The sequence below is a fragment of the Bison bison genome, unplaced genomic scaffold (genome assembly GCF_000754665.1).
Source record: "Bison bison bison isolate TAMUID 2011002044 unplaced genomic scaffold, Bison_UMD1.0 scf7180017864530, whole genome shotgun sequence".
NCBI lineage: Eukaryota > Metazoa > Chordata > Mammalia > Artiodactyla > Bovidae > Bison > Bison bison.
Window position 1 is genome coordinate 12186512 of NW_011495080.1, and position 14848 is coordinate 12201359.

The 14848-nt window shown below is 36.5% G+C and overlaps 1 protein-coding gene across 3 annotated transcripts in view; it reads left to right on the plus strand.

Annotated features, from left to right (window-relative positions):
* POT1 (protection of telomeres 1) overlaps positions 1 to 12482 on the plus strand; it is a 99401-nt gene extending 86919 nt beyond the window's left edge. For all 3 annotated transcript variants that reach the window (XM_010831729.1, XM_010831730.1, XM_010831731.1), the window contains 5 exons: positions 700 to 835; positions 5125 to 5213; positions 7574 to 7665; positions 9207 to 9312; positions 11181 to 12482. In XM_010831729.1, the coding sequence (XP_010830031.1) occupies positions 700 to 835; positions 5125 to 5213; positions 7574 to 7665; positions 9207 to 9312; positions 11181 to 11293 (536 nt within the window). In that variant the 3' untranslated portion in view covers positions 11294 to 12482. The remainder of the gene's footprint in view (positions 1 to 699; positions 836 to 5124; positions 5214 to 7573; positions 7666 to 9206; positions 9313 to 11180) is intronic.
* Positions 12483 to 14848: the final 2366 nt, after the last annotated feature.

Genomic DNA, 14848 nt, shown 5'->3' on the forward strand with positions numbered 1-14848 from the left:
TGCTGAAACTGAAACTCCAATACTTTGCTCACCTGATGCGAAGAGCTGACTCATTTGAAAAGACCCTGATGCTGGGAAAGATTGAGGGCAGGAGGAGAAGGGGACAACAGAGGATAAGATGGTTGGATGGCATCACCAACTCAGTGGACATGAGTTTGAGTGAACTCCTGGAGTTGGTGATGGACAGGGAGGCCTGGCGTGCTGCAGTCTATGGGGTCGCAAAGAGTCAGACACAACTGAGGGACTGAACTGAACTGAAAACTGAAAAGATTCATTTCAAACTCAAGACTAAATTTGCCTAGACATTAGTAGTATATAGAAAACTTAATGGGAATCCCATCATTTTTTTCATTCTCAAATTTACCTCTTTTTAGGTCATTTGAACCAAAGTGTTCCAGGCATAAAGAGCAATTTGTATAAATTTTAAAAGATGATGGTTCATATTTCACAAACCTTTTATTTGCTCATATCTGAGCATTTTTTCTCAGTGGTTTCTTTAATCAATGAATAGGATCCTAAGTTTACAAATTGCTATTTTTAACAATAAATTTATAAGTGTGTTAAATTCATGGCATTTGTTGTCTTTTTCTGTCAATCCTTTTAGTATTTTACTGCCTTTAAGGTGTTGCACAGTTAATACCCCAGTTTGTCTACTTTATATTTGTACTATTTGAAGGGTTATTTGTTCCCTTTTAATAGGAGGTACACTCAGTGAAATCTGCAAACTCTCAGACAAGTTTCATAGTGTAATTCCTGTAAGATCTGGCCATGAAGACCTGGAAGTCCTTGACCTTTCAGCTCCATTTCTTATACAAGGAAAAATACATCACTATGGGTATGTTTTCAATCATGGGAAGTTTTAATTTTATTTATTTGTTTATTATTTTATCCCAGTTGTTACTATATTCAGTGGACAGTGATTGAGTATCAGTTTATAGGTGATAGATTTTTTTGGTATATGTCTCTTCTTTGAATAGCATGAGTATTGAGTGTCTGTACTCTGCTAGGTTTAAGGCTGCCCTAAAGGCAATGGCACCCCACTCCAGTACTCTTGCCTAGAAAATCCTATGGACGGAGGATCCTGGTAGGCTGCAGTCCATGGGGTCGCTGAGGGTCGGACACAACTGAGCGACTTCACTTTCACTTTTCACTTTCATGCATTGGAGAAGGAAATGGCAACCCACTCCAGTGTTCTTGCCTGGAGAATCCCAGGGATGGGGTCGCACAGAGTCGGACATGACTGAAGTGACTTAGCAGCAGCAGCAAAGGCTAATATTCATTTGCTTTCTAAAAATTTAGATGCTTGTTACAGAGAAAGTTCAGAGCTGCATCCTAGTAAAAGGTAAGTAATTGAATTCCAGAATTTCTGTGCCACAGAGTTATAAATGAGTTGCCAGTGAGAAGGTAAAAGATATCAAAATACATTAGGAGCTACTTACTAGGTTTGGAAAGAGGCAGTGTAGGTAATATCTGTGTTTCCACCTGATCAAACAGTCAAAGGGTTCTGCTTTGTGAAGCCTTGGGTTATAGAATATTTTCTGCTTTATTGGAAAATGCCAGATTGTTTTTCCAGTGATTATGGTCCAGTCGTGCATGTGTGCGTGCTAAGTTGTTTCAGTTGTGGCTGACCATTTGCGACTCTATGGACTACAGCCCTCCAGATTCCTCTGTCTATGGAATTCTCCAGGCAAGAATACTGGAGTGGATTGCCATATGGTTGAATCAGCAATGTGTAAAAATTTGTTTACCTCGGATTCTCTTTGACACTTAGCTCTTGGTATTAGTCTGACTTGTGATTTTGATAGACTGATGAGCATCAAGTAGTAGCTGTTGTCTTTGTGAGTTTAAACATCTCTCATGTTTATTGGCTATTTAGGTTTTCTCTTCTGTGAATTCCATATACACATTTTTCACTTGTTTTTCCTATTGAATTATTGGTCCCTGTTGTGGTTCTTGTGTGTGTTTGTGCCATATGCTTACTCACTCAATTGTGTTTAACTCTGTGACCCCCATGGACTGTAGCCTGCCAGACTCCTCTGTCCATAGGGATTCTCCAGGCAAGAATACTAGAGTGGGTTGCCATGCCCTCCTCCAAGGGATCTTCCCAATCCAGGGATCGAACCCATGTCTCCTGCATTGCAGGCGGATTCTGTACTGTCTGAGTCATCAGGGAAGTCCTGTGTGTGTTTAGCTGATTGTAATAATTCTACAAAGAGATGTAGAAAAATTTTTGCAAGCTTTTGTATGCAGTTACATGCATCTCATGAAACTTCTAGTCCGCCCTATACTTTTTTAACTCTATGGTTATTTTTATTTTACAGATTTTTCCAATATTAATATAGTCATATTTACCAAAATGTTTGACAAGACCTTAAAGTTTTTATAAAACTTTACTTAGATTTCTGGATATGATACTTTTTTAATAGAACTGAAACTACTGCTTCAGTTTTTTAGCAGTTGCACATCTCTTAAGAATTTGTTTGTCCTTGAATCTATTTTAGTAATGAAAGTTTTCTAGAATAGTATTTCATTTGTTTTTCAGGTTTAAATTTATTGACATAAAATTATTCATAGTACTTAAGTCTTCTTTTTGTCTCTTCTTGAATTCACTTTATATTATTTGCAACTTTTTAACCCTTGGCCTTTTTTGCCAAAGCAACTAGCTTTTGTTTTTGTTGATGGTCTGTATTTTGTTTATTATTGTTCTTTACTTTTTTCCTTTACTTTCTGTAGGTTAGTACTCCATTTATGTAATGTTTTAAATTGAATGTTTGCCTCACTTAATTCATTGTTTTTTAGTATACGTTTAAATATTTATATTGAAGTCTATAAGTTTCCCCTGAGAAAATAGCCATAGCTTTAACCGAAGGTTTGATAGATACTATTTTTCTTGTCATTTCTAAATGTTTCACAATTTCCATTATGATTTCTTTGGCCCATGAATTATTTCACTGTATGTTTAAAATTTTTTACACACTCATTTTATGTGCTACATTCTTATTTATATTTTAGTTAATTACTTTTTAACCAAATAACTTGATGTATTTCATAATGATTCATCTTTGCTTTATCAAGGAATATGTTTGTTCATAATTTGTACATACTACATAGATTTTTAAAAGAATGTGTATTTTCTAACAGTTGTGTTTAATGTTTAGTAGTGTTTAGTTATGTCCATTAGACAAGTTTATTAGTTGTATCCAAACCTTCTTTCCTTTGTGATTTTAACTATATAGTACCTTCTTAGAGGCTGTGGTTAATGTCCTCTGTGATTGTGGGTTTGTGGCGTTTTATTCTGTCAATGTGTACTTTATAAGTTTTGAGTCTTTTTTGCTTATTCATTCAGGTTCAGCATTTCATCTTCTTGGTGAATTCAGTGTACTATATATCCTTATGTAATAACTTCATCTATAATCATGATTTTTTGCTGTAATGTTTATTTTTTTTTCATATTCTTATAACTGTATCAGCATTTTTGGTTGGTAATTGCATATTGTACCTTATTCTCATCCCATTGCTTTTATATTTCTTTGTTATTATATTTTAGTAGGTCTCATAAATAAATACCAATAGATTTTAGTTGTTTTTTGTAGATGATTTTAAAATAAGTTAATTACTGAAACATCTAGGTTTTATTTCTACACTATATTTCATGTTGTTTCACACTTGGTGGTGGTGGCAGTGGTTTAGTTGCTAAGTCATGTCCAACTCTTGTGACTCTATGGATTGTAGCCCGCCAGGCTCCTCTGTCCATGAGATTCTCCAGGCAAGAATACTGGAGTGGGTTGCCATTTCCTTCTCCACGCTTACCATAGTATTGTTGTTTCCCTTCTCACCCTTTTTTGTTATTACTTTATTTTTTTTCTCCAGTCATCTATTGGATTAATTTATTAAAATGTTCTTATTTTTCTCCTTTTTCCTCTTTCATTACTTTGGAAGTAATGAATTCTCTTATTTATGCTTGTTACTCTAATTTTTAATTTGTATACTTACTTTATCAATGTCTAAAGTTTAGTATTAGAGCCATTTTTAAAGGTAACTCACCCAGTTAGCTTTTTCTGTTAAAGAAAACACTTCAGTGTATTTGAAGAGTGAAAGGAGATAATATTTAATATAGTTATCCTCTGTTCCTCCCTAGATTGCAAATGAAAAGTATTCTGCATGAACCTTTTAAATGTTAATTTTATATTTTTATCCAAGTGTATTTTCTTATCAACATCTCCTGAATATTAATATGTATAATAAAAAGTCAGTTCAGTTCAGTTCAGGTCAGTTCAGTCGCTCAGTCGTGTCCAACTTTTTGTGACACCATGAATTGCAGTACGCCAGGCCTCCCTGTCCGTCACCAACTCCTGGAGTTCACTCAAATGCATGTCCATGGAGTCAGTGATGCCATTCAGCCATCTCATCCTCTGTCGTCCCCTTCTCCTCCTGCCCCCAATCCCTCCTAGCATCAGAGTCTTTTCCAATGAATCAACTCTTCACATGAGGTGGCCAAAGTACTGGAGTTTCAGCTTTAGCATCATTCCTTCCAAAGAAATCCCAGGGCTCCTTGCAGTCCAAGGGACTCTCAAGAGTCTTCTCCAACACCACAGTTCAAAAGCATCAATTCTTCGGCGCTCAGCCTTCTTAACAGTCCAACTCTCACATCCATACATGACCACTGGAAAAACCATAGCCCTGACTAGATGGACCTTAGTTGGCAAAGTAATGTCTCTGCTTTTGAATATGCTATCTCCTATTGGCTATATTTATAAATTTAAGGTCTTAGGTATTACATATTATTCTCAGAGCCATAAATCGAAAGAGTCTTTAGAGTTTTTCACTTTACCAAATAAGGAAATTAGCCAAATTAATTAACATCCTGCACCTGGAACCTTTCTCATTGTCAGCTTAGCAATGTATATTCTGACTGTACTATCTTTTTTGATTGCTTGTATTGTAAGAAGTTTATTTTTTTAATAATTTTTGTAATATGCACATTAAAGTACAGAAATTGCAGTGCTCTTTTGTTTAATAATATACTTTTTAAATTGTGTGTGCTTGCACAGCAAAGATTTATAATAATTAAATGAGTTATAATAATTACTTATAATAAATTATTTTTTCTTTTATTGATTTCAGATGTAAACACTGCTCTAGTTTGAGACCAATAAAAAATCTAAATTCCCTGGTTAATAAAACATCGTGGATTCCTTCTTCTGTGGCAGAAGGTTAGCTAAATTTCTATGTCCTATAATTGTAACTGTCTTTGTATAGGATAGTCTCACTCATATTTCAGTATTTGTGGATATTTTAAAATCAGAATAAAGGTTATGCTAAAGTTTAGTTTTTCGTAAGCAGAACCATTCACAGTGATCATAATAAAAATTTAAATATTTAAAAAACCTGAAAATGTACTTTTAAGAATCTGCCAGTATTTTTTAGTTACTACATTTTAATTTTCAGTAATTTAGCATTAATCATAAATACAACTTGTGAAAAATCTCTGCAGTTTATGGTATCTTGGGTTTGAAAAGAATTTTAGAGCTAGCTATTACAACTTTTTACCCAATACAAGTCTTTAGCTGGAATACTAAGAGTCTTTTTATATCACATCATTAACTATGGTCATCCAACCTTGGCTTAAAACTCCCCAGCGACTGGGGACCCGTTTACATTGCTAAGTCACTTCAGTCATGTACAACTCTGTGCAACTCCACGGACAGCAGCCCATCAGGCTCCTCTGTCCACAGGATTTACATTGTAAGGTAACAAATCTCTTACTTATTAGAGGCAGTACTTAACAGTGGGGCAAAATCTGCTTACTTGCAATTTTAACATGGGCCACATTTTGCCTACTATTAATAGAATTAGAGTCCACGTGTTCCCTCTTCTATAAAATCAGTAGACTGCATTTGAAGGTAATCTGTCAAGTATTCATTAAGTCCTTATTTCTCCAAGCAGGTGCCCACACTTCCTTTGATACTTTCCCATGTTTCTTACTGCTTTATTTCTCCTCTTCAATAAGCATTCCATTTTACCCATGTTCTTCTCAAAGTTTGGTACTCAAAGCTAGAAATAGGGCTGCAGATGTTGGCCAATTTGGAATATGGAGAAAACCTTTATTCCCTAAAATTGGACAGTGCTCCTGCTTGCCTGAAAATTTTATTGTGTAGATATTGGTTTGTATTCTTGGTTTTGTTTTCTTTCTCTTTTAATCTAGCTATATGATACTACTAACTTCTATTTTGTTTGTGGTCCAGTTAAAGTCCAGGTTAACTTTTGCATGAGTTTCTTGCTGTGTACTTCACGCTTGGCCTCGTCATCCTGTACTGAACATAGTTCTTGGTTTGCTTATTGGTCCCTTAGAGTAGGTTTTATGTTCATCCTTCTTGGTTTTAGCCCACAGTCTATTGAGGACTTTTGAATCTTTAAAATCAGTTCCTCTATATTAACAATTTCTCTCATGTCTCTATGCCCTAATTTATTTTTCTTACTTGCCCCCTTTATTAGTCATATTTGAATATGAATCCCACAGATGGAAGACAATATTCCATTATATAAGCATTTTGAATGTCTTTCATTTATAGACACAAAGTAAGATATTCATTTTAACCTATACATTTTCATATGATTTAGTATCACTTTAATTTCTTCCTTTTTCCTCATCTTAACCAAATTATGAAATCTCAGATTCTGGCATCATTCAACCAGATGCTATCCTTTAAAAAATAAGTGATCTCTGTGCTTAAAATCCAAAGGATAGAGACAGGTTACAAATCCTAACCATTGAACTGTATGCTGTTTTTTGTAAGAACATTCTGGCATTTAAATTTTCTCTCTCATAAGGTAGCATTCATTGAATTGCCTTTCTTGAATTCATTTTTATATTTTCTATGAACATCGACTCATTTTAAAGATAATGCTATATCAATATTTAGTTTTTTAAAAATATACTGGGACTTCTCTGATGGTCCAGTGGTTACGAGTCCACCTGCCAATACAAGGACATGGGTTCCATCCCTCGTCTGGGAAGATCCCACGTGCTGCAGAGCAGCTAAGCCCTTCACCCCAGTTACTGAGCCCGTACTCTAGAGCCTGTGCTCCGCAACAAGAGAAGCCACCACAGTGAGAAGCCCCTGCAGTGCAATGGAGAGTATCCCCTGCTTGCCACTCACAACTGGGAAAAGCTCTCATGCAGCAAGGAAGACCCAGTGCAGCCAAAACATAAATTTTTGAAAATAAAATTAACAAAAAAAGATACCATTGCTCTTGAGTCATTGTCTCTATACAGGTATAGTGTAATATTCCAAAATTACCCTTCTGAAATGAGCTTAACATATTAGTATTCAGGAACAAAAAGGAGTACCTTTTGTTTTTTTTTTTTTTCTCTTGATTTATTTTAGTAAACAAGATTAACAGGAACATAATATCCCAAAACAACTTTTTTCTTTACTTTTATTAAAAGGCGTAGTGGGACTTCATGGTGGTCCAGTGGTTGTGAGACTCCATGCTTTTACTGGAGGGAGCACAGTGTGGTCAAAGAAAAAAGACTTAGATTCATATGGTTTCAACTTTTTTCCTTCATTAGCACTGGGCATTGTTCCCCTCCAACAAGTGTTTGTGATGACATTTACTCTTGACGATGGAACGGGAGTATTGGAAGCTTACCTCATGGATTCTGTAAGTAACAGAGATAGTGAAGATATTTCTAAAATAGTACTTTTTTGAATTTTAATATATTTATTCATGCCTACCTTATTACGGAGAACATTTAAGGCAACTCAGAAGAATAAATAAAACACAAGCACATAAATCTTAAATTATGTATGTATTTACTCTCTTGATTTGACACTATAATCTTAATATATGAATAGTGAGAAATTGAAAAATAAGAATTTAAGGAAAGACTCCTCCATACCATGCTGAAGTTCTACTCCAAGAAAGGCAGAGGTGTGGCCATACCCTCAGGCAATATCTATTAGCATTTCACTGGGCTTTTTAAGTCTCCAACATTTCATATTAGAAAGAATGAAATTACTTTTATGGGGAGATCCTTTGTATTATGTGAAGCTTGGTAGCTATCCACAAGACCACCTTTATTTCTAACAATTTGAAGTTGAGGGGTTCCCGAGACCAAGACCTTTACCTCTGACATCAATCAAAAGTACAAAGGTCTCCATGACCACTCTTTTACTAGAAAGATTCACAGAACTTACTGTGTGCCATTATGCTCACTGTTAACAATTTATTATGGCTAAAGGGTATAGGTTAAAATCATCAAGGGAAGAGGTGCATAAATGAATCCAGGAAAGTTTCAAATGTGGAGCTCCCATTTGTTCTCTTCCTGTGGAGTCGTGGACAGTGTTACTTTCCTGGTAATGACATGTAGCAGTACACATGAGGTGTTGCCAACCAGGGAAGCCCAAAGGAGCCGTAGTATCCAGTTTTTATTGGCGCTTCATCAGGTAGTCATTGGCTGCCCATGTGACTTATCTCAGTCTTCAGCCCCTCCAATGGTCAAGTTAAAACCACATGCTCCAAACTTTCTACCCTAAATCACAATGTTAGAGTGACCCAAGTTCCCCAGGCAAATGCAGACACGCCTGTGAGGCATGATGTCCCAAGGTTTTAGAGATTACCTCTCAGAAACTGAGAGCAAAGGCCAATGAGGTTAAATTTTTTACAACACACATTGAGAAAAATCTGGGATAAAGAGGAGGACAGCTTTTCTTCTGCCTAAGCAGTTTATCCATTTGTTAAATATTTAATGAGCACCTGTGCTATGCCAAGTGCTATTCTTTGTGACAGGAATGTGGCAATGAGTGAAGCAAGCAAACTCCTTTCCCTCCTGGATCTTACAAATAGTAGAGGAGAAAAAAGTTAAATAAATATATAGTATATATTATACTCTTTTAAACTTGACACTTAGACATTGTAGGTGCTTAGTCTATGTGCTGTCAAGAGAATAGAAAACTTCACTGTGTTCTGCTCATTACTTTTATCATTTGTCAAAACAATTTAACTTGATTTTATATGTATCTCAAAGCTGTCTTTAGATTAAAGTAATGAATTAGATTTTAGAGTTTAGCACTCCAGTTTACGAATTCTCCAATATAAATAGAGTAAAATAGTATAGATGATTTTAATTAGATAATATTCAAATACTTTCACATTGATTATAATTTCTGATCATTTCCTTGTTTCTTCATGTTTTTCTTAAGGAAAATTTCTTCCAGATTCCAGCATCAGAAGTCTTAAACAATGATAATCTTCAGCACAGTATGGAAATGATCATGGATATGTTTTGTCCTCCAGGAGCAAAAATTGGTAGGCAGTAATATTTGTTAATGCCGTTCATTCTTTTTCTTGAAATAATACTTAGCTTATGGCTAATCTCTGGACTTTTAGAGGTTAAAAAGTTTTGAAATCTGAATCCAAATAAATTTATAAAGTAGTGATTGATGAGACTGTATGACCTACCTACTGATGAAGGCTGTGGCAAGGATAAGACAGGTATGAATCGTAATTCCTGAAATGAAAAAAAGATTTTTTATATATTTTGAAATGTATCAGGGGGAGGCAGTTTCGATTGCAAACACATTTGATAAGCTGCTTGTGCATGCAAACAGTTGAAATTAAGCCAACAGGGACGAAATTTTGACAAACATTTCCTATAAAAAACTCACTTACCCAGTTCACTGATGAATTGTTTATTCAATATTAACTAATTTCAGATTTTATAAGTTTTTATTTTAGTAAATATTTTGCTAGCTTTTGTTGTTTTCTGTGTAATATTTGATTCACCAGCCAGTCTTCAAGTCAGATTCCATTGATTACACCTACTTCCTTTTGTGGCTGTTATTTCTCTTTGCCTTAAATGTGCAGATCTAAATCATTTTAAAGCAATTTGACTTCTTCTAACAATTTTTCATCAGTAACAGATTCTACCAGCAGCAAATTTAGCTGTTGTCAGTTTAACTTTTATAGTTTGTCTTAAATCAGGTTTTATTTTCCCCTGGTCAGTCTGCATTTTATAACAATTCCAAAGAGAGAGTTTTTGTACATCCATAACTAAGTCTAACTTACATACTTTTATTTGATGTCAGTTTTCATATTTATTGGCTGTTTGGATTCTTTTGGATAGATATTTGAAAATAAAACACTCATGTCAAAAACCATAGATGTGATAGGCTTTTGATACATACCGCCAGATGGCTTTTCAAGAGCATTTTCCCTATTCATGGTTCTACCGACAGCGTGGGAGAAGCCTGTCTTGCTTGACCCTTGCCAATAGTTAGGATAATACTAAGTGTCTTTCCAATTCAAACTTGAAGAAATGTTACCAGACTATTCTAGAAGCTATATATAGATTCACTGTGGTCATGACCAAAGCTTGGAAATGGCACCTGTGGCTGCCGTATTGCCTGGATAGAGTACCTGGTACCTGACAGGGCTTTCAGCTAGACAGATGTAAAGGGGAGCTGGTTTTCTTCACAGTCAACCAAGAAAAACAAAACAGGGGAGATCAGTAAGCACTCAGCAGAAAAAAAAAAAGAAAAAAGAAAAGTCCCCACCAGGGACTTCCCTGGTGGTCCAGTGGCTGAGAATCTGCCTTCCAATGCAGGAGACACGTGTTCAGTCCCCAGCTCAGGAAGATCCCGCATGCCGCGAGGCAGCTAAGCCTGTGTGCTTGTAACCACTGAGCCTGCACTTTAGAGGCTTCTGTGGCTCAACTGCTGAAGCCCGCGTGCTCTAGAGCCTGTGCTCTGCAACAAGAGAAGCCACCATAATGAGAAGCCCATGCACTGCAAAGAAGAGTAGCTCCCACTCTAACTAGAGAAGAAAGCCCAAGTAGCAGCAAAGACCCAACACAGCCAAAAAATAAAATTTAAAAAAGTTGGGAATGATTTAGATTCCTACCTGTGATATCAAATATTTTGAAAACCCTACATTGTTACTTTTTCTTGTTATTTGGGAAAAATTCAAATTAGTCAGAATTGCTGCAAAACAGTAACATGAAGCCACCGTGTATTTGAAAGAACAGATGATGTTAAATTTGGTGAGTGCATTTATTTACTTCTCAAGCTAAATTAAATATGTTCATTTTACTAGTTAAGTGTTATGCTTAGGTACATCTTTCAGAGTTATTTGTTTAGTTTGAATGATTCAATATCAGTTCTTTTTTTGATTTGTAGATGCATATCCGTGGCTGGAATTCTTCATCAGGTCATATAATGTCACAAGTGGAAAGGAGCAGCAGATATGCTATCGGATTTTTGATACTACAATTGCAGATGATGTTATCTAATTTTGACATTCAGCTTAGAGCATATGAAATATTGTAATTTTAGAAAACATTACCATTTTCTATGAGATTGCTATAAAACACATGAAACATCTAATTCTGTGGTTTATTTTCCATTTTAGCCAGTTTTTTTTGTTTGTTTGTTTGCTTTTTTTGACCAATAGGCATTGTGTTATCTTAATGCCCTCTTGTAAGTTCAAAATGTTCCTGTTGCTCAGAATCTCCAATATGATAGCTGTGAGGGGTATAAAAGAGAGACATCAAATAAATAAGGACTGTGTTTTCACTTACTCTTGACTCTTCTCCTTTCAGAGAAGCTATTTTGCTACCCTGACCTAACAGTTGGAGTAGGAAATGGCAACCCACTCCAGTATTCTTGCCTGCAAAATTTTGTAGACAAAGGAGCTTGGGGGACTGCAGTCCATGGGGTCACAAAGAGTTGGAACCGACTGAGCTGCTGAGCACAGGCACCCTAAAAATGCTCCCCCTGTTGGTATTCCCATGTGTCACCCACTGATTTCTCTGCCATCTACCATCCCGGTTGAACTGCTTTTTCTGAAGAAAAAGCATCAGCATTACATCAGCCATGTGGATGATTTTAGCAAGCCTATGGGCTTAGGAAATGTCCTCACCTTAAACCTTCAACTTTTACTGAATGCAAGGATTTGATTTGTTTCATTTTTGTACAAAGGGATCTGCTTAAACAAGTACTCCTGGAAGAAGTGCTTTTCTGCGTGAGCTACAGTGTGCTTGAAAGAGTGATTCGCTTTAAGTGAAAGTAGTGGAATTGCTTTCCTCAGGTGCTGATTATGACCCATTGAGGATAACTCCATTTTTTCAGAATCATGTGCTTTGATTGCTTATTTCTCTACATGATACTAGAAGTTATTCCATTCCTTCTCAATCTAATCAAGCGGTTAAATTTGCAGTGTTCGTGGCTTACTTGTATTAACCTTTTTGTTAGGATCTTATGTAAAATATACTTCTATTTCAGGTTGAACATTGAGAGAAAAATTAACTCAGTATGATAGTCTGCTTTTTACCTGATGATATTTGTCAAATTTAAAATCATGAGTATTCAGTTTTATACAAATACTTGTATATATTTGTATATATGTACAAATTTTTGTATGTTATTTGCTAACAACTGAGAGATACAGATCTGCCTAGTTCAGTATTAATAAAGAATAAATAAATATATAATTTCAACTGTTTTTATTTATTTGCCCTATGTTGAGCTGAGGCATGATTGGAAGTGAAGAGTCAAAGCAGATGTATCAATATAACAGATATTTAGGACTGTCCATGCACCAAGTACCATACTAAGTAAGTACTTAACTTGTATTTTGAACTTCTCTGGTGGCTCAGATGGTAAAGAATCTGCCTGAAATGCAGAAAATCCAGGTTTGATCCCTGGGTCAGGAAGATCTCCCAGAGAAGGGAATGGCTACCCACTTCAGTATTCTTGCCTGGAGAATTCCATGGACAGAGGAGCCTGTTGTGCTACAGTCATGGGGTCACAAAGAGTCAGACAGACTGAGTAACTAATATGTATTTTAGTTTCAGGTAACCCATTTTCCTGATAAGAAAACTGAGACTTGACAAGCTGACTTGCCTAAATGCATACAATTATTAAGTGTCAGTCAGCACTTGAATTCACACCGTCTCTGCTCAGAGGCTACACTGCTAATAACCACTCCAGGATTCTGGAGCAAAAGTTAGCATGGGATTTTTCTGCAAGTGAGTTCTCTTAAATATCTGAAGTAACATTGGAGATAGGTTAAAAGAGGAGTCAGTGATGTGTTCTCTTACACTAACTAAAAGGTTTTTCACACGTTATTGACAAAAAGGGATTGGATATCTGATTTCCTCTGTTCACAATAACTCTAAATTAGAGTTCCTGAGTATATTAACACATCTCCCTGGCTAAATGCCCATCTCCCCATCACCAAATTGTCAGCATGTTCGAGACAGTGAAGGAGACTGATGCTGCTGTTTTGGATTCAAAACATTGAATCAAGAGTTTGAATCAATCAAACATTGGAGGAAGAAAGTGTTAAGAATCATACAATTGAGTCGGTATGTTTCCGTGTTGGTGGTACGCCAGGGAGACAAGAATGAGAGAGGCATTTTCTCTTCCTTCGGGAAGCACCCAGTCTAGGGGAGTCGGGGTCAGAGGTGCAGTGGGTACCACACGTGTCAGCCTGGGCTGTCTTGTTAATAAAGTAACTCTTGCTATGCGTTTTCATGCTTTATCTTTGTCCGTTTTGATAAACCCCAAGACTGTCATCATTTGTTTTCTAAATTGTCAGTTTTGAACAAAAAGAGTTTGTCAGGCACTAGTGTTTATCCAGTGATATATGTACCTTACCCTCATTGGGAGCCCTAAGTTTTAGAGGAGTTCCATTTCTGGAGCAACAACTAGTTCATTGTGCCCAGGTTGAAACCCTGTCCCTTTTGTGGTCCTTGTGAATCGTGGTAGGAACTTCCCACCAGACCTTAAATTACATAAACTTAAGAACGCAGTTTGTGTTCAGCCTCTTCCTCAGTTTCTAGTCTCCGTAACTTCCATTGTTTCAGACACTACTGGATCAACTGTTGAGTCCCCTGCCCTGTTGTGTATGAGGAAGAGAGTGCATGTCTTAGAAAATCTGAGGCAGTTGATCCTTCTTTATCTAGATGTGACGATAAAAAGTACCTGCTCACAGGCTGTTTCTGTGGCCACCCTCATACTGCCTTATTTGAAGGAATTATACCTGCCAAGGAGTGCATCATTCCCCACTTCTTTTTTCCTTGGTCACGTTGTTGCACATTAGGTATTGTTTCTAAATAAATAGAGAAATGTTGGTGTTGATAGTCTGGAAGGAGCTGAATATGTGTCTGACTACCTGGGAAAGCAGTTGCCACACAGTACTGGCTGCTGGATTTTTGAATCCTGTACCCAAGCTTGAGGCTACCCTGGTGTCTCAGGAATAAAGAATTCCAGCAATGCAAGAGACACAGGTTCCATCCCTGAGTCAGGAAGATCCCCTGGAAAAGGAAATGGCTCTCACCTGGGAAATCCCATGGACAGAGGAGCCTTGAGAGCTACAGTCCAGGGGGTTGCAAGCGAGTCGGACTGGACTTAGCAACTAAACCACCATCCAAGCTACTTGCACTCACAGGACTGGACCAAAATCTTCCTCCCGCCTGCTTACCAGCTCACCGCCATTTTGTTTCCAAAGTCAAAGCATGCGTTTGTCACTAATTGTGACTCTCAATCCAGCCAACTCTCTTCTATATCTTCTGGAAACTTTCACTGGTACCTGGGAAAAGCATTACTACATTATTTTGATTATTTTCAGTGTCTTGAATTTCTACCATGCATTTCATTGAGTTTTGCTTTTATCCAGCATTTTTAAAAAATGAAAGTACCATGTACTTGTAAAAATTTGAAACAGCATAAGCTATGTAAGTTTGTATTAATTGCTGGTTTAACTAGCACCCCAGAGGAAAACACTTTCAATAATTTGTTATATAATTTTCCAGACTGTTTTTCCTGAGAACAACTATGTATAT